General features: G+C 46.3%; 1 protein-coding gene across 1 annotated transcript in view; it reads right to left on the bottom strand.

Annotated features, from left to right (window-relative positions):
* The window catches only part of LOC144173452 (uncharacterized), a 103,189-nt gene extending 85,346 nt beyond the window's left edge, over nucleotides 1–17,843 (bottom strand). Inside the window, exons 1-2 of the mRNA XM_077701874.1 lie at nucleotides 17,718–17,843; nucleotides 2,810–2,868 (exon numbers count right to left, since the gene is read on the bottom strand). Coding sequence (XP_077558000.1) covers nucleotides 2,810–2,868; nucleotides 17,718–17,838 — 180 coding nt within the window. The 5' untranslated portion in view covers nucleotides 17,839–17,843. The remainder of the gene's footprint in view (nucleotides 1–2,809; nucleotides 2,869–17,717) is intronic.
* Nucleotides 17,844–19,673: the final 1,830 nt, after the last annotated feature.

Raw genomic sequence — 19,673 nt, forward strand, 5'->3', positions numbered from 1 at the left:
TTTTATTTTTGAGAGTGAGTGTTATTAAACTAAAACTTTAGGCTGAATATTCTCACAGGCGCATTCGTTAAAGAATGTTAAGTACTGTGTACTGTATTTAGTGATCAGCGCGCATTGATCATTCTAGTGAAGAATTTTTTGTGTATTTTAATATTGTATTGTAACCTTTGCGTATTGTAGAGGTGTTTCCCGTGGACAAGTGGAGGATGCAGCAGAGAGAACAAGTCTTCCAAGCTGGACTATACTACAGGAGTGCTGTTGAACTACATTTTGTGATCTTGGCAGTTCGGCGAATTGCCGACGAAGAGAGTCTTGTTTTCTTACACCTGAATGCTTCTGTTTCGTAGGCATCTCAGACAGCTAAAGGAAGCATAGATCTTTTCGCGCTTCATGAACTTTTATTTTTTGTCTACACTTGTGTTTGTGTTTTGATTTCGTGATTAAGCTTCGAACAACTTTATCTCGTATTTTTGCCACTGTTAATCAGGTTTCTCGTTGTAAATTTGATGTGCATGGTGTGCTATGGTGCACAATTGTTTCGGAGAAGTCAGTTAATTGCTTCCCAAAATCGATGCAGTTCATTTATTGTGCCTTGCGACTTCATTCTTTATCGGCACATGCCATTTTAGAGAAAATATTTAATGCGTTCGCAATAAATAATTTTTGTATAATGGCATGTTTAAACCAGAAATCGGGCCGCAAGACAACTAATAGAATAGGCATTGACAATAAGGACTGGCTGGAACGCCAGAAATGTGCATGAAAATAGCATGGGGGTCGTCGCATAGGCATTATCATGGTAATATGCTTTGCCAAGCAATGTCCAATATCGGCCTTCCAGAACTTGGCCACTTGTTGGCTTGTGACCTTTCCCAAACACCAGCCAATAATGGCGATCTACGTATTGCCAAACTCAGACAAATTGGCCACTGGCGATTTGCCATGCTTGCGCTTGGCACTTTCTGCTGCTCTTCATGATGCTACCGACGCAATCTTTCGAATGAAGCAAAGTTGTGTTTCGTCTGCATGGGCCCTTTAGGTTGTTTGATTAGAATCGTCAAAAGGAACGAGATGCGCTGCACGTGGCTAAGAGAGCCCCCCAAGCCTCCAATCTTCCGCTCTCCGCGCGGTGGAGGAGAACAAGTATCACTTCATTTAAAATGTTTATATCGGTAAAGTGCGCCCGGTTGTAGCATAATCACCCGCGAAAACACTTACTGGCAGTGGTTACCTAACCGATCTGCGAATTCGCCTCGAGACGCTGTTGATAATCCGTAAAGCGTGCGTCGCACTGCGCGGGCAATGACGACTTACGTGAAGGCTCAAGAGGGTTTATTTCACGCTAGATTCACGCTGCGCGAGAGAAGATAATATTGCACGGCCGTGATCGCCAGAAGAAGTGATGTAGAGGCGCCAGCCGGCAGCCCAGGACGCCATTGATATTCGAAACGGTGGTTGTTTCAAAAGCGGCTTCGCTGCAGCCCTCCATCCCAGCCGCTTGATGGGGTCTGGCACCCCGGAGAAGGCGGGCACACCGACCGCACCAGCATCAAAACGCGTTTATCTTGCCGTCAGCGAAAAAGCAAAAGTGTAATCCAGTATGCTTGGCAAGAGAAACCTTGCATCGGTAGACCTGAGCGCCGCCGCACCGGGCCACCGCCGTGAGCTGTCCGGGCCACCGCCGTGAGCAAACTAACGATTTGCTAAACAGCTGTGCTGTTAAAACGTCTGCCTATTCATGCGTGTAGAAACCTGTTTATGAAACCTGTGTAGAAACCTGTCGTGAAAGCGGATATATATCCATTAGGTTCAGTTTGTTAAATCGCCAGTAATTCATGCACAAAAGGAATGTGCCGTTTATCCTATTTGCAAGTGCAACTGGCAGGGCCCACAGTCTTCATGCCCGTGGAATAACGCCGCCCTTGAGCATGGTGTGAACCCGCCCCTGAATAACCTTTGTTGAATAAAGAGAAAGAAGCGCGCCAGGAGCGTAGCCAGCGGGAGCTCGCTCCATGAGCGCGGCTCACGCGGCAGTCGGCCGTAGCCATCTTCGATAGCCCGACGTCTGGTATCCTCGTTCCATTTCGCTACACAAATCTCTCATGCGGAAATCCGGCATCGAACCAAGGAGCTTTCGCTACAACTTTGATAATGCCGCAAGCATTAGTGTTCATCAACACGTCGAACAGGCTACACTCACCCCCCTCCTATCAGCTGTTCTGCAGCTCGGCTCTTTCTTCATCATCATGAAACCACCATCGGTAATCATCGTCGACTGACGACCAGAAGTGGACGACGTAGTTTGGTCTCGTCAAGAGTGGAAGCTCGTCTTCCAACGTCACAGGTTCATCGCGAAACCTCTACTACTGCCAGTCATCAACCACCAATATCCATCGTCTCACTGGTTACAATATTTATGTGCGTGCCTAAGACGAACACAGCACTTGAAGCATTACTAATGTTTTCCCGCCGAATAAAACAACTAGTAATAACTTGTGGATAAGATACACTGAAGTTTGTTTTACTGATAACTTGTGTATCAAAAAAAGTTCTGCACGAAGTCTCTTTTATTTACAAAAGATGAAGGTAAATACTGAGAAAAGGTATATAAATGCCGCCCGTTTTTTGTAAATAAATGCAGCCCACTTTTAGGCTCACCTGGGCAATAGAGAGGCCTTACAATATTACCGTAACAGCGCTAATCTACTTAAAAATTAATAAAGATACAGTTGCCGTGTCTCAGGAAGTTACAACTAAACATTGTATCGTCAAAACTGGCATATCGGGTGAGGGAGTGAGCAATACTTACTGTGTGATACGTTGCCTGCAAGCAGTCCAAAATGTCCTTTTGTTGGCTCTGGCCCAGACCTGTTGGTGACGCAAAAAATTGCAATGCTTTCACATGAATGATAAAGATTCAATTAAAGCAGAAATCGCTATATTTAGCGCAAAACGTATCACTGTCCGTGACGCAGCGTCAAAAGAACTTTCTCCAACGACGTAAAAAAGAAAACATAGTTTAAATCTCGTGGAGCACTTTGCTTGTGATTATTATAAAGAAGCTCTTTCTGCACTATAATATAACACTATAATACCTCTCAAGGCATTCAAACGTTTATAGGAGTATGTGCTAATTCCTCGATCGCAAATTACAAACAAACGTGTTTTGTTTCGTACATTTCGTCTTCTGCGTCCAGCTTCGCAGGTCCTTTTTCTGCGCTTAGTGGAAGGCACTAATTTTTTCTTCCTCTTTAATTTTATGGCTTCGTAAAGCAGCAAATTGAGCTATATACCCCAAATATCTTCCTCGCCGACAATGGGTGCAGTCGTTCGGCTTGCCGAACGGCTGCACGCTACTCGAGTTAATAGAGTGTGGCCTCGCAGGTGCGAGTGTTGTCGAACGCATGGACACTATCCGGACTCAGCGGGCTCATAACGGCTGGTATTATATGCCAAGTCCTGGTCTCCCAGTGCGTTGGCTACGCTAATCCTGGTGCCCAGGTGCATTGACACCATCATGCCAAAACACCTACTGCATTTATACCTCCGCACTGTGGCTCGTTCATGTCTCCGCCGGTAGAAATTCATTACTGCCAACAAAATAAAATTGCAGAGCTTTGTTGCCTCACCATTCTCCCAGGCTATCATTGGTAGCCTACGCTCACTGCAGGTTTTAATTTTTTTTAATACTAAGACATGTCTGCTGCGCCATGCGAGCGTCAGAGCAAGCTTGCACCAACCTCTCTAAGAAACTGAGAGAAGAAAGGATCCTCGTGAATGAAGGTTTGCGACATCACGGATCGGTAACCAGGTGGAAATGAGGCAGGAATATATCAGGCGATAATGCGTGGTTAGCGTGATCAGTCGTTTTGACAAATGCCACTGTGAATCGTCGGTTCAGCGCCGGCCAATTTTCGACAGGAATCTGCATCATCGGCTTAACAGAAGGAATGGCTCACAGCATGGGCGAGGGGAAGGGACGTGTCTCTAGTTTCTTGCTCCACGCTTCCGATGAAGAAGAAAGATCCATTGTCGTCAACGGCCGGGGTAAAGTCAATCCAGGGTGGTATTCTTAAGTTCCGTCCGTTTTGTGTCCATTTCAAACGCGTCCGTTTTGAGCGAGCCCTGATTGGATAAAAGCGAACACAACCCAAGCAGGGCGGGGCTACTGCGTTCAGCCACGGCTTGTCGGAGCAGACTATTTCGAGCAGAGAATTTGTTATTGCGTTGCGGTTAGCTCGCTGGGGAACAGGAGCCCAATACGCTGAAACCGGCGCTGCTATGGCTGTGCCATTCACGTGGTTGCTGCTCTTCATGCAGGTCAGTGCTGGATTAGTAACGAGCCGCTGCCCCGTTATCACTGAAGTGGACAGCGTTCAACGGCCTTCGTCGCAAGTTACCAACTCGTCATGCGCAGCAGGCAACTTTTGCGAAACCACCCACTTCAACATCACCGAGGAATACTCCAGTGCCGATGGTTTTGGACACTCCGCAGCTCTGGTCAAGCTATCATGGGCTGTCAGCGAGCACCACTTCCCTGTACAAAAGGCGGCGAGCTTCAGTCTGAATTGGGGGACTGAAACGGGCGCTGCCATTCACGTCGTTGCTGCTCTTCATGCAGGTTACTTCAGAGGATAGCAAACGTGCGCAGTGTGTTTTTTCCATTGCCGGTTTCACGCCCTGTGCTGTTTGCGAGTGTATCTTCGCAATCAGGAGCTAGGCGACCTACTCGTGGTAAGAAGACGCACTTTTAGCTGCTTCGTCGCCCTGCATTTTACTTCCTGCTGTTGCTGTTATGCGGCGATGTAGAACTAAACCCTGGGCCCAATGACACGACAGTGCAACAACTTTAGGATGGTCCAAATGAAATTTATTTATTTTATTTATTTAAGAAATACTGCAGGCCATAAGCCCGAGCAGGAGGGGTACATACATCGCCACACACAAAAACATCAAAAGCATCTTGTGTACATACTGGAAAAGACACAAGATGAGCCAAGACATCGGTAGTATCAGTAACTCAATGATAAAAAAAGAGGAACAACAATGGGTGAGAACAGTGAAGAAATGCAACAAAGCGGTCAGCAAAACAATACGCAGAAAAGTGGCTATGACGATTAAAGCATGACAGGTATCCATTTTAAACATTGGGGTCAAGGCGCTCTACTGATAGCAGGTCCTCTACAGAAGTGTTATTCCAATCGTTGACTGTTCCCGGGAAGAAGGAAAATATGAACAAATCGGTCCGAGTAAAAAACGGCGTGAGAGATAACGCGTGTGAATGACGAGTTCGCCGAGTTGATAGAGGGGTTACGAAGTGGGAGGGGTCAAGACCGAATCTGCGGTTAATAAGAGAATAAAGAAACTTAAGGCGAATAAACTTTCTTCGTAATTCCAAGGTTACAATCCCATGATTTTGCACTGTTTTGGTACCTGAGACATTTCTACCATATACTGAATATATGAAGCGCACTGCAGGTCTCTGAATTTTCTCAAGTGGGTTAATGTTCTTTTTTGTATGTGGGTCCCAAAAAACGCACGCGTATACCATTTTCGGCCGTGTGAGTGTGTTGTACGCTACCAGCTTGACCTGATGTGGAGCTTCTCTAAGTTTATGCCTTAAAACGCACAACTTGCGAAAAGTGGACGATGCTACATTAGCAATGTGTGTATTCCAGCTTAGGGTGTTTGTTAATGTTATCCCAAGGTACTTATATTCATTAACTTCAATTAAAGGATCACTTGAAACGGAATATGGAAACAGAAGGTGCTTTTGTTGTTTGAAATTCTAAGAAAGAACCGATTTGTCCAAGTTAAGTTCTATACACACCACGCGAGAACATTGCTAAGCACCACGTTTAGAGCGAGCTGTTATTTTGGGGCTGAATGTTAGAAAAAAGAATGCTATCCTCACCAAAAAGACGGATTTGGACTGAGTCATGCGTGACATCTACTGTATCATTACAATGAATTAAAAAAAGCAAGGGCCCCAGTACACTACGCTGCGGGACTCCGGAATTCACAGGAAGAAGGTGGGAAGATCGCCCGTTTACGTCAACCTACTGTCTATGGTCCCTTAAGTAAGCCGCTACCCATACAATTAGGTAATTTGGAAGTCCGGTGAGCTGCAGTTTGTGAATCAATTTATCATGGGGAACACGGTCGAAAGTCTTGCGGAAATCTAAAAAGATGACGTCAAAAGATGACGTCAAAAGATTACAAAATCTAAAAAGATGACGTAAATCAAGCAGAGCTAATCGATATTGAAAAGTACCACGCAGATAATAAGGCTGCTATGGCTAATCTGAATGCACGTATGACAAAGATTGAAGCAACTATCGACAGGTTCGATGAATTGCACAGTAAAGTTGCTGAGTGTAAGTCTAGCGGTTATTCCTTCCAGGCTAGCCTGGCATCGTTGGTACACAAGGTGGGCGATCTAGAAAACCGTAGTCGGAGGTGTAATTTATTTCTTTGGCATTGACGGAGATGACGCGCGTGAGCCATACGCGAATTCGGTAGAACGTGTAGTCAAGTTGTGCACTTCCGTATTACAAGTCGTCCATGTGGAAATAGAAACGGCACACCGACTCGGTAAATTTAACAATGAAAAACAATGCCCAACAATTGAATTTAGCACGGATAAGGAAAAACAGAAGGTTTTGTTGGCGGCAAAGAAATTGAAATGTACGGACATTTCAATCTCGAAAGATTTTTCTGAGCCGTTGCGAAAGAAAAGAAAAGTGGTTTTTGAATATGCGAAGGAACATCTGACTGAGGCAGATAAATGGTACGTTAAGCGTGACGTACTCTACTTGAAAAAGTGAAATATGTTTCTGACGAATCCGTGGGGCGGGTTGTGCAAGCTGTTTGACAAAGCCGGGAAAAGGACGTGTTGTTATCGTTCCTTATCGTCAACTCCAGAAGCCTCAGGAACAAAACACAGGAATCTTTTGGCTTTATTGATATGAATGAACCATCTATGATTTTGGGCACTGAATCGTGGTTAGATAGTAACGACAGGAACTATGATGTCTTCCCTAGCAACTACATTAGTTACAGAAAAGATAGAGGCTGTCATGGGGGTGGTGTGTTTATTCTTGTTGATAAAAAATACAGTCGCAAATTTTAAGCAATTCAGATGATTCTTGATTGATTGATTGTGGGGGTTTAACGCGCCGACGCAATGCAGGCGATGAGGCGCGCCGTAGTGGAGGGCTCCGGATTACTTTTGACAACCTGGGGATCTTTATCGTGCGCCGAAATCTCGTACACACGGGCGTTTTTGCTTTTCGCCTCCATCAGAAAAGCGGCAGCCGCGGCCGGAATCAAACCCGCGACCTCGTGCACAGTAGCGGAACGCCTTAGCCACTGAGCCACCGCGGCGGGTAATTCAGATGATTCTACTGAGGCTGTTTGGGAGCGACTTCGTTTAAAAAATGGAAAATCGCAAGCGGTTTGCTCCTTTTACAGGCCTCTTGGCGGTAGGGTACAGGTTCTAACTAATCTAGTGGAAGACCTAGATATGAGTAATTCCCATTCCTTAGGTATCGGTGGCAATTTCAATTTACCCGAAATTAACTGGAAGCCAAATGCCACATGCCTAATGTGTCTAGTACGTCGGAAAAAGAATTGATGTAATTAAGCAACTCATTTGCGCTATCGCAGTTGGTGTGCCAACCTACGCGTGGAAGTAATGTGTTAGACTTACTTTTTTACTAATTTGCCTGTGGATACGGAACCTGTGCTCATCTTGCCAGGCATAAGTGACCATAATTCTGTTTTGTGCAAAGTGAAATCGGAGTACACTAAGGCCACTAATGGTGTATGCAGACGAATATACAGCTGCCGAAAGGCTCGAGTCAATGAAATTTCGCTGGCACTTGACTCGTATCACGACGTATTTGAGACATTATGAGAGTCGCTGAGCATAGCAGAAGTCTGGTGTTTACTTAAAAAGGAAAAGAAGAAAGACATCCCCCTCGCGAGTGGCACGATCAAATGCACAGCATTTCCGAGGGGGTGCGCCGGCAAGTCGTATCTCTCGAACGCGGGACCCGTGTCGCCATCTTTCGGAGGCGCGGGACAACTTGTGGCGCTTTCGAAACAAACCAGAAATGAGTGAAGGATATAAGGCGCGTTCGGCAGGGGCCGGAAAGTTCGGCTAGTTTCGGTATCGCAAAATTAAGTGCCGCCATGACGCTGGTAGCCAAGCGAAAATTCAGCAACTCTGCATATGTGGCTTTATCTTTTCAACATACCCAGCAATAAAGTAAAGTGATTCCATTGTGTGTAGAAAAAAATTGTGTTCTTGGCTGTTTCCTTTTTTGGCGCCCTATTTATTTAGTATTCGCTTCATTCGTTGCGCCGACGGGCGGCGCTTTCGCTCTTATCTCTTCTGCGGCCATCCTGTCCGTCTGCTCCTGCCGCTTTCACCGTGTGCACGTGTAGAAGTTTTGTAGTATGCCTTGAAGGTGAAAATTTTGGTGTCTGCGAGTGCTAACGGGCTCAAAATGTCAGAGAAACTTGGAAAAGGACCCATCGCGTGCTTCGGTGCTGTGCGGTGCGACAACTCGGGAAGGAATAACACAGCGAACATTTTCCGCTTCCCAGCGGACGGCATGCAGGTCAGCACACTTTTGATTCAGCGAAAGTTATGAAGAAGCAAGCGCTATCCTTATCAAAAAAGCTGCTGGGTGGACCGAAACATCTTCTGCTGTTGCTTTACAGTGAATTTCTTTTTGTTTGGTACAACGCATTTGTCCGTAATGTTGTAAGCAAGTGAAGCTACTTGTCGGCAGTTTCTCATGAGCGGATTGACGCCAGCGGACACGCAGTCGGAAATTTCGCTTCGGTATCGGTTTGGTGAGTGGTTGCTCTTCATTTTCTTTCCACCAGAGAAAAGCTTGGAAATTATGTTCGCCTAATGTGCCTAAATGCTTCTTCGACGAACTGGTTTGGCTTTAGAGCGTTCCGACGATCAGTTTCTCTGAATGCTTATTAGCAGGAAAGAAGCCCCAAAAATTATTTACGTGGAAGCTGACCGCTCGGATTCCGTGTTACGAGAAGTTCCAGTTACCTGCACGACGGCCGAGCGACGCTTCGCTTTTCAACCTGTACTAGGACACATTTATTGTACCTTGTTTGCACTCTCAATATTTGTTTCGCTTTTACGTGTTTCTTGATATCCATGGTGGTATTTGTTCCATTTACCAAGTGTGATGTATGGCGAAATTGCGCAGAACATTTGCTAGCTATAAAGGGTTTTTTGGGCTAGCAAGTTTGCGAGAATAAGAATATGGAGCGGTTGTTAATGGTGGCGAAATGAGCTGGTCATCTCACGTAATAATCATTTTATTATTCACAAACGCGTGTTTTTATGAAACATTGTTTCTGTAGAATTGTATTGTGTACAGAAAATGAACGCGGTGACCTCTGCAGCAATTTTCTATATACGACGAATTGTTCGAAGATTTCTGTTATGTTTGTGTAACCGACACAGAATGCGGACATTTGTACTTACTATACGAGATACACAGCTGTGTGCTTTTGTGGCATGTATTGAACTTCGCTTGCCATACGTTGCTAATAAAATCAGTGAATAAACCACATTTCCCGCCTACTACTTTTTGTGCCCCAAACAAAATTGCCACGCTTTAGGGCGTGCTGCCTCACGCGCATTCAACTAATAAATATATCCAAACAAATGTTTTCTGCACATGCTGAGAGTCCAATCAAATTAGCAACTGAAAGCTGTCGAAAGCAAGATGCGCAGCAGCAACACTATCTGAAAAGCGAAATGCAAGCGGTGTTTGTTCACGCTTGCGGCACACAAAGACAGGCGCGCTCGATCACACCATAGCAGACAATAGGCGGCACGGCGTTTCCTCCTCGCGCATCAACGAAAGCGTTGCCATGGCAGCATCAGTGATTTTTTTTTGTTTTTTAGTTGGAGAGTTTGGCCTACCAAGCACCAGGGGACAAATTGGCGCTAATGGCGCAATTATCGGTTACCTGGGGGGTATACCAGCTGACCTAGCCGTGCGTTCGGTGCATCGATATCTGTGTCGGTTTCGTGGCTCAGTCGGTAGTGCGCCGGGCACCTTGCGTTCCGCCCGCGGCGTCATGGGCTCGAAACCGGGCGCCGGAAACTGTTATTTATATAGTGTAGGGGGAGCGATACGGACGCCAACGCGGGTGACATCGTGAGTTCCTGAAATGCTCTGCATTTAAAATAAGATTTTCGATTTGCGTGATCACTAGCGTGACCATCAGAGACAATAACGACACGGTAAGACGTGGTTCACGAGGAAAGTTCGTAAGGCACTGGAAAGAAGGAATCGCGCATACACTGCGTAGAGAAAGAACCCGACACCCCAGAAAACGCAACAATTGCCGCACGCTTTTAATGCCGCGAAGTCCGCAATATCACAAGCGAAAGGTGTTTTTTATGATTCTTTTCATTCTTGGATAAAAACTAACCCTAGGGAATTCTGGCAATTTATGAAGAGGAATGGAAAAGACGAAGTGTCGATTCCTGACCCGTCGCGGTGGCTCAGTGGCTAAGGCGTTGCGCTGTTGAGCACGAGGTCGCGGGTTCGATTCCCGGCCGCGGCGGCCGCTTTTCTGATGAAGGCGAAAAGCAAAAACGTCCATGTGTACGAGATTTCGGCGCACGTTAAAGATCCCCAGGTGGTCAAAATTAATCCGGAGCCCTCCACTACGGCGCGCCTCATCGCCTGCGCTGCGTCGGCGCGTTAAACCCTACAATCAATCAATCAAGTGTCGATTCCTGTGCTCGAACACAATGGGTCTATTGTTCATGAAAGCGTCGGTAAGTCAGAATGTTTTAACTCTTTCTTCAGCTCTGTTCTTTCTGCGCGCGCAACTAACACGGATCCAATGTTTCACTACGGTCTTATCGGAGGGGAACACATGAATGACATCGTCTTTCACAGGACGGGCATTCAACTTCAACTTGAGCGTTTAAGTACCACAAGTGCCAGCTGGCCCGATGACTTGCCGAACTTTCTGCTCTCCGCTTGTGCAGGCCCGTTGTCTAAATACCTGTGTGTGCTTTTAAATACGGAGCATTTCTTAGGCTCGCTTGGTCCTCCGTCGTTGATCGCGGCGCCGTCCACAGGCTCACTCCGCATGCCCGTCGCGTCGAGGCGCAGGTGCGCGTCTCTCCCCCGTACCCTCCTCGCTCTCAACAACAGGTGCGCCGGTGCGGGAAGAGCGCGTGTACCCCGTGTGCTCCGTCGCTCTCAACGATAGCTGCGGCGGTGCGTGGGGAGCGCGCCTGTGCGCGCATGCGTCGTAGCTACCCGTGCGCTGCGTCGCGCTCAACAGTAACGGCGGCAGGGCGTGTACACGTGATAACGGCGTGGTGGGTGCGCGGAAAGTTCGCGCGCTTGTGTACGGAAGTGTGCGCATGCGCGTCTCTCCCCCGTACACCTCTCCATCGAACGCGGGCGGAGTGTATATAAGCGGCGGAGCGCGCGTTCGGAATTCAGTCAAGGGCGTCTTTGCTTGGCTTTCGCTTGACTTGACGCTTTGCTTGACGGCACCAAGCAATAAAGACAGACTTTAACTTTACACTCCTTGCCTTCGCTTCTCCTTCATTCAATAAATAAGAATAATATAGACGAAGTAACAATTAAGCATTCCCAAACCATACCCAATTACGCTACATTCACGCGATACCCCCACCACTCTGCGACGCATTTAATCGAGTTAGCTCCCGTAGAAAGATGCGGGCGGGTTTTTTTGCTAAGTCCTTGACATGTGGTTTATTACCTGCAGACTCGAAAATCGACAATGTTGTTCCTATTCCGAAATCTGGACCTCGAAAATTTGTGTTGAATTATCGGCCTGTGTCCTTGACTAGTGTCCTTTGCAAGATATTTGAGCATGTACATTTTAGCAACATCATGAGCCACTTGAACAGGTTTTCCTTATTCATTCCTCAGCAACATGTATTTTGAAGTGGTTATTCTTGTGTTACTCAACTTACAGAATTAACACACGACTTAGCATCAACCCTTGACAAAGGGGGTTGTGCAAAGTGCATTTCTTTAGATTTAAGGAAGGCTTTTGACGTAGTCCTCATTCTTTGCTGCTTGAAAAACTGTTGTCTTACAACATACATAAAATGGTTGTAGAGTGGATAAAAGAATACATAAGTTGTAGGACGCAACGTGCAGTCGTTCGCTGTGAATTGTCGCACGGTGTTGATGTGTCATCGGGGGTGCCTGACGGTTCTGTTTTGGGTCGGCTCTTGTTTTTTTATACATGAATGATATTTTCATTGGCATATCATCTTGTATCAGATTGTTTGCTGATGAATGCGTTTTGTATCGTGTTATAAAAGGTCCTGATCATTACAATAAACTACAGAAATATTTTGACAAGGTTGCAGAGTGGTGTGATAAATGGGGCATGGGTATAAATCTTGAAAAAACGATGCAGATGTGCTTTACTAGACAAAGGTCGCCACATGTGATAGGTGTAGCATTAACGGGACAAATATTGCATCAGTGTGTGAATATCAATACCTTGGTGTTCACTTGACCCAAAAACTCTGCTGGCACCGTCATGGTGACTATATAATTGCAAAGGCGTGTAGACCCCCCACTGCAATGCCAAATTCGCGCTGTGGGTACCATGATAAATAAATAAATAAATAACGTTGAGCCGTTCGAAATGCCTGAAGAACCATTCCTCCTCCTGAAGGTGACCGTGAGGTGGCTGTGCGACAAGCTGCGAGACAAACTTTGATGGCGGAACTGTGTCCTGAGCGCCTAGGACGAAGTGATATGCGCCTTTCGTTTCTCCGCTACCGGTGGCTTTCAGTCAGCGGTCGCCAACAAAGAAACGATATCGCTGTCGCAGACTTCCGTGAGCTGGTGCATCTAAGCCATCGCGATCACACAGTGAAATAAAAATTTTCTCTGAGCTTGATAGCTGCGGAACAGACGACCAAAATATCACAAGCAATTGGCAGGTAATTTACAAACCTTTATTGGTACTTTATTACTACACATACCAGCTTTACGTTCGTATACGTGTCGCCAAGCAGACACGCAGCTAAGAACGAAAAATCCCGACCAGTGATATTTTTTCTCTCAGAAAGTACCACAGAAATGTCAAATCAGTAACGAACCATTCGAGGCTGTTGGAAAAGCTCGCATCAGCATGCCGCAAGTTGCTTGAAGCCAAGTAGGTTGACATACAAAACAGGGTATTATCTTGATACACAGTAATTGTCGCCGGCATACAAATTGTGGTCCAAGCGGGAAAAAAGACGTCGTGTGGTTGACGCTCTACTGCCACAGGAAGCATGTGGCTGTAGCTGCCATTTTTCTACATTCATTTCCTGGGGTGAATATTTTCAACCGCGTCATATAAAAATCTGCTCGTGTTGAGGGCTTCGAATGGCGTTCAAATGATCACATAACAGATATTTTAAAATAAGTTGCGCTGTTTGAAATGTGTTTAAAAAAAAAGTTCCGCAAAGGTCAGCCCAAATACCACCTAGAAACGAAGTACGTCACAGTATAATGGACACAAAACGGAGGTTTTCAAAACAGACGAGCTCCACAATAACGCCCCAGAAATAGTGACGGAAATGAATGATTGTTCCAGAACTACTCGCGTCACCGGTAGAAGGCTGGACGCTATCTTGCCGCGGTGATAAGGGTATTTATGCACGTATGAGTGTGTGTCGCAGTGACACGCGGTTAACGCTATCACAGAAGCCCACGTATTTCAAATTAATGCACCAACTTCCGCAATTTGGGGCGCTTCCACGCAAAAGAATATATTAAATCAGGCTTTTCAACAAATCTGTTCGCCTGTTCATAGAACGCGCGAGGCAGTGTTTCATCCTTGGCTCGTGTGATAAGAGCGTCTTGCCATTCAGAAACAAGGCACCCTTTACGGTAACGCGCGTTTCCCGACAGCCTGGCTACTAGGAATTTTGTAATGCCATGACCTGTTTATAGATGGCATTCACACAAACGTTTAGCGTCCGATTTCTTCTGTAGACACACTGTGCCTGCAGAAGCGTCCTGGTTTCACAGAAAAAAAAAACAGGCCCCTGCGTCCATCCTATGTGCCGTTACCACCCGATTCTCGTGCACTGCATCAACGTTAACAGATATGAATAATCCCAGTTACAATGTGTGGTGCTGCTCTACTTCCCCTAGTACACTCCGCATCACCACTGCAGAATGAAACTGCGGCTGCGAAAGCAAGAGGCACGACGGACGAAATGTCTACGCTGTAGCGCAGTTGCCTGGGGTCATGGAGGTCAACAAATATGTGCACCAACCAGAGGCAAACCGGAGACCGGAGGTCAACACGAACGCGGAGGCTAACACCTATGTGCACCAACCACCAATGAGTTTGCCCCTGGCATTGTTCTCTACGAAAGACAATGCTTCGTGGATGTTCACGTGCACGGTGATTGAGACCCGACGGCAGCGTAGGAGTGCGGGAATTGTGATCTAGGAGACTGGCGACATCTACTGGCAAGCAGCCGAAAAAGAAGGCGCTCACGTAGAGGTGAGCAATCAGTGGCCGATCCCAAAACACGGCAGCTGTCGGCACACGGCAGCTGTCGAGTTGCGAACGCTTACCGGTCGCAACATGTGACCAACCGGTCACTCGTGTTGCGACCGGTACGCGGTCGGACGCTGCGCCGAACACTATTTAACGTCTAGGTAAGGCTTTTGAGCTTTTTACGAGGGCCTCCGCCGTGCGCCGCCATGCCTGAGCTTGCGCGCCCCTGTTGCTATGGCGATTCACATGGCGGCCGCCATTCGGGCCACGTCAGTGAAAACAAGCGATACAACCTTTTAACACCAGCGCAGTTCAATCTTCAGCTTGGTCGTGTGGCGGACACGGAATACCAAGAGAAAACTCCGAGCGCACGTGAGCGTGCACCTTGTGAAGCGCGCCAAGAGTCTTCCACGCCTGCTCGTGAGTTTGCGCCAAGTCAGGAGCTCGAAAAAAATACAAAAGGTACCGGTTGCACATGTGCATGTGCCTCACCCTGAGCGCGCAGCGTCGTCAAACTCGACCTTTGAGAACACGCTTTCTAGCGTTTGTGGCGTGATCCCTCAGTTGTTCGTCTCCTCACCCGCTCAAGTGCGTTCGGACATGAAGTGGGGAGCACAGACACCGAAATCGCCCTGCAGACACGAGCTCGCAAAGTCGCTTGCTGAGAGAGTACGAGCGAGTGCTAACGCGGTTCACGTAGGGGAGATGCGAAAGCTGGCGGCTAAAACGATCCTGGCCTGTCAGTCATGGAGACCTTTCAGCGGCGAGTTCAGAAATCTGTGTGACTTGCAACAGCCGGGTCTCCGACGAAGGAAGAGGGCCGCCAGCTGTGCTGTTTCTCCAGCCTAGGGTCACTTGTGGATGCTGCGCAAATTAGGCTGGTAATTTGGATGTGCTTTCTATTTTTGATGTGCAGCAGAGGAAGTCTGTACGTGATTTTAATAACCACAAAGTCCTCTACAAGTCGTATGAGGCTGTGTTCCTTTCTGTCTGTTCTTATTCGCCACTGTGCCGATGCTTGTCATAATCAGCCGGGCATTTATTACCCGTATGAAGGAATATTGCGATTTGAGTCAACAAGGAAACCATAGAAATCCATCGAAAGTCCTTCCTTTTGCGATAGCTCTAACGAATAGTAGGTTTCTTGTTAGAGTTGAACCCAAAGCGACGAGTGATTTTCTTCGGATATTTTGCCTCGAGATAATTTTGTGAACATGAAGCAGCGACAATACAAAAATGCTTCAAGGTGTTACCAAATACAAACTATTCGGCTTCCGTTTCACGCATTTTGAAGCACGTCGAGAAAGCTGAAAGATAATATGGAACTCTACTAGTTCTCATGCATGCAAGCAGGCGCTTGCGCAAAAAGCGGTTCGGGGGAGTTTATAAATATATTTGGCGTGCGTTATCGACTATGTGACATTTATTTAAATATGTTTTCTTTTTGGCTCTTCGCTTATATAGGCTGTATATTCCAATAAAACATAAAAATGAAGGAAGACTAGTGCTTTCCATTGATATTGTTATTTCTGTTTAATCTGTACACTTCGTTTAAGATAATCTAACTACTACCTCCATTTGTACTGCCACATTTTCCTTGCTTATACAACTTAATTCTGCAGTGTTGCTGCCTCTTCCGTCGAAACAAACATTTCAACCTGATGGAAAATCAATAATAAATAAAATCAGTTGACTAAGGCCAGGTCATTAAGAGGCATGCGGATTGTACTGTGGAATATGATAAAGGGTTCGTATGGCAATAGGATGCCTAACAGTGCTTGTGCTTGCGTGCGCGCGCAAGCCTGTGTGTGCATGCACGCGTGGCGTGAACCCGTGCATGCGTGTATGCGTACGTGCGCGTGTGGGCGACTGTTTCTGTCTGGGTCCATATCGATATCTAAACATCTAATAATGCATCCTATTCATTGGTAACGTAGGTTACATTTATAAAAATTGATAGATTTGGTTGTCCGGCAGCTACAACGTCAGTAAAACGTTGTACACTGGAACACGTTCATTCAATGTTCTTGCGAAAAATCTCCAATAGCGAAGGACCTAAAAAAACGAAACAACGATATTATCAGTAGGAAGAAACTACTTGCAAATTTGTGGTCAGAGGATGTAAAAAAATGTGGCACACATTTAACTGAGCCTGGAATAATTCCTTACACGGGGCTGAGCTATACTCGACTTCTTCGCGTTTTTCATTTGCTGGAAGGCTATGACGAGCACACCTATGCGAGCGTCTCCTTGTATAACTAGTTGTTAAAAGAAATGAATGTGAGCGTGGATGTGCTCAGCCCGGATTAAAAAGCAGAACGAGTGAACAGTGGTACGGGTTCTTCATGCCTTCTGCTGCCAAAATTTCAGTCAGGAACAAAGCTTCGTTCCCATTGCCTAAATTATTCAGCCCTACAGCTAAGTTTAAGACATCAGGCTGGTATCAGCGGCCACAGCAAGCCAGCGCTACACTGAACCGACGGCTGCGCCGAGCTGCGCTTGCCGCTCGGTTGGAACCCCATGCCGCAGCACTCTTTCCAATCGTGCAATTGTCACCGCCGCGAGCTCCGAACGCGATTTCAACGCTTCGCCTGTCGGCAAGAGGACAGAGTGTCCTTACAGAAAATATTTCGGGCACCGTGGTTCCAAGTAAACGGCCCTTCAGCACAACGTTTTAGGGATTTCCGCGGCGATGCTACGCCTGGTGTATGGGGTGTGGCGTAGACGAGTGCTTCTGAGGTATTTTGCAGTATAAGAATCCTTACGGGTGCTGAAACACCCACAGACGGGTGTTATTGTTTTTCCCACCAAACAGAAAAACGGGCTGTGCGTTCAACGTGTTTTTATGCGAACGATACTTGTGGTAAGGAACGCTTCGCGGTAGCGTCTCATTCGCTTCTCGTTTTCGGAGATAACAGGAAGTGCCAACGCTGGCTTTCTGGTTCAATGCGCCATTTATTGTGTTCGAGCTAAAATATTGTGGTTTACATCCTGGCGAAGCACACTAATTTCACCAATACGCCATCGATGTCACAACCGCTGATGTTTAACAAATGACACTACCCTTGACTTGTAAAAGTTTACGGATTAAGAGTGTTATCGGGTTCCAATGATTTATAATGAAAGAAATAATATGTGTCGTGATAACATACCGCAAAATGAATTAGTTTGATCCATGTCTTGCTTGCTTGAGTCAACTGTTGAAGCAGCGACAAAGAAAAATGTCACAGCAAAAGTAATCACAGTCAGTCTGTTCGTTATCAGAATCGCCATTTTTACAACAGCAACTTTCATCTGCTCCCAGGAGACCTTCCGAAGTTTATATCTGTCCACAGCAGGCGCATCCCAGCTGCAAAACTGGAGTGACATTTTGTCAGGAGGAAAATGGACAAATCGTTTGGTTCGGTCTTTGTACGGAAACCTCCTCCTTGCTACGTTGTTCGTTTTTTCTTTACGACTGAAAGCTGAAAGGCAATGACCTATAATATGATGACGCAGAACGCGTGAATGTCGACTTTCTCGCAGAGGAATGTCAGCTGTGATATTTTACTCTTAGTTTAAAAGTAACATGGCGCCAGGCACTTTTTGTTGGACTGTCAGCGACATCCTGCCCGTCACCAATTTATTTTTTTAAATTGACATTTCTCACTCAGCATTGAATAGCCGTTTTTGAAATCGGTTGAAATAACCAGCAAAAAGTAAGATTTAAAATTTTTAGCTATGCAAGGGGCAGTTGCTTAGAAGGCGTAGTCACTTGTCTCTTAGTGTGTAAGCAATTATTTCTTATATCCTTCAAACGGGCTGATGTGACTTGAAGCCTTAGTGAAGACGAAACACCGAGAAACCTATGAGAACACCTTATAAAACAGCGCAATCAGCTCACTTTTTTCTTGTGAAAGTTTCAATCTGTCGATCGATCGATCAAGGAATAAATCAATTAATCAATCAATCGATGACGTGGACAAACGTACGCATGTCAAAGATGTGTCGGCGACACACTGCTCATTTCAACTTCTCTCTGTTGACTGTGAAAGCGATTCAAAAGCTGAGAACGACAAAGCTTGAGACCGCTGACTTCTAGAGCAGAGGGAGCTGCTTTCTCTCTGCCTACTGAGCAGCTATTAAACAACAGAGAGAAGGACAGGGTCGACCGAGCTGCCTCCGTGAGCAGAGGGAACTACTGTCTACGATGCCCCGAAGAGGAGATATGAAAACGAACTTCGCAAGCTGCCTCAGCTTTCACGGGTGACAGTAATGACGGCGACAAAATTCCCGTAACGGTGGACAACAAAAGGAGCGACGTGCCACAAATAGCGTTGCTAAAGCGAGCAAACATGGCCTCGGAGACGGTTCGCCCAGTGCAAAAAGCACCACCGCCTTCTATACTAAGGAGAGATTGCCAATGAATGTATTTCTGCAAACGTATACCCAGCAGGCATAGCGCACACGCCATGCTCATAAAGCGTGACGTCTTTCACAGCAATTGGAGCGCCCCAGAAACTACATGGCGTCGCTCATGCCGAGGTATGGCGGGCCGCATGCTGACCAAGCCTTAAACAAGCGGCTGATGTAAGTTTTATCAGCATGGAAGATATATCAGCATTTTAAACAGTTCTGGAATGTAAGCCATGTTACTCACTTTTGAGATGTCGAACCACGGCTGAGCTGCAAACAGTGTGGCTCGGTATTGGTTTTTGATAGATGGCCGCTGTGTTGACGGCTGTAGCAGTAATAGTCGCAGCGTTTGCGGTCTGTATAGATTCTGAACGACACTGAGATGTAATGGCTATGAGTGCAGAACCCCAATTGTAAACACTTGGTACCATGATATGTTCGCGGCTAGTATGTGAGCTAAGAGCGTAGTTAAGCAATCGGTAGTGAGTGTTTCATGTGGTATTTGTGATAGGTGTATGATGGTAAACGCGCGTCTTGATCTCAATATTTATATGCAAACTTTGCACCACTGACAAAGACTTCAAGCAAACTGAGCTCAGTAAAACAAGCTTATCAATGTTAATACAAAATGAAGGAAGCTCACAATAATGCCTAAGGCTAGAAGGGAGCGAAGATGCACGCAACAATAGCATTTTTGTTGCCTCACGGCGTTG

Source organism: Haemaphysalis longicornis, unplaced genomic scaffold (assembly GCF_048455015.1).
Source record: "Haemaphysalis longicornis isolate Haplotype H1 unplaced genomic scaffold, Haemaphysalis longicornis Haplotype H1 scaffold_3, whole genome shotgun sequence".
Lineage (NCBI taxonomy): Eukaryota > Metazoa > Arthropoda > Arachnida > Ixodida > Ixodidae > Haemaphysalis > Haemaphysalis longicornis.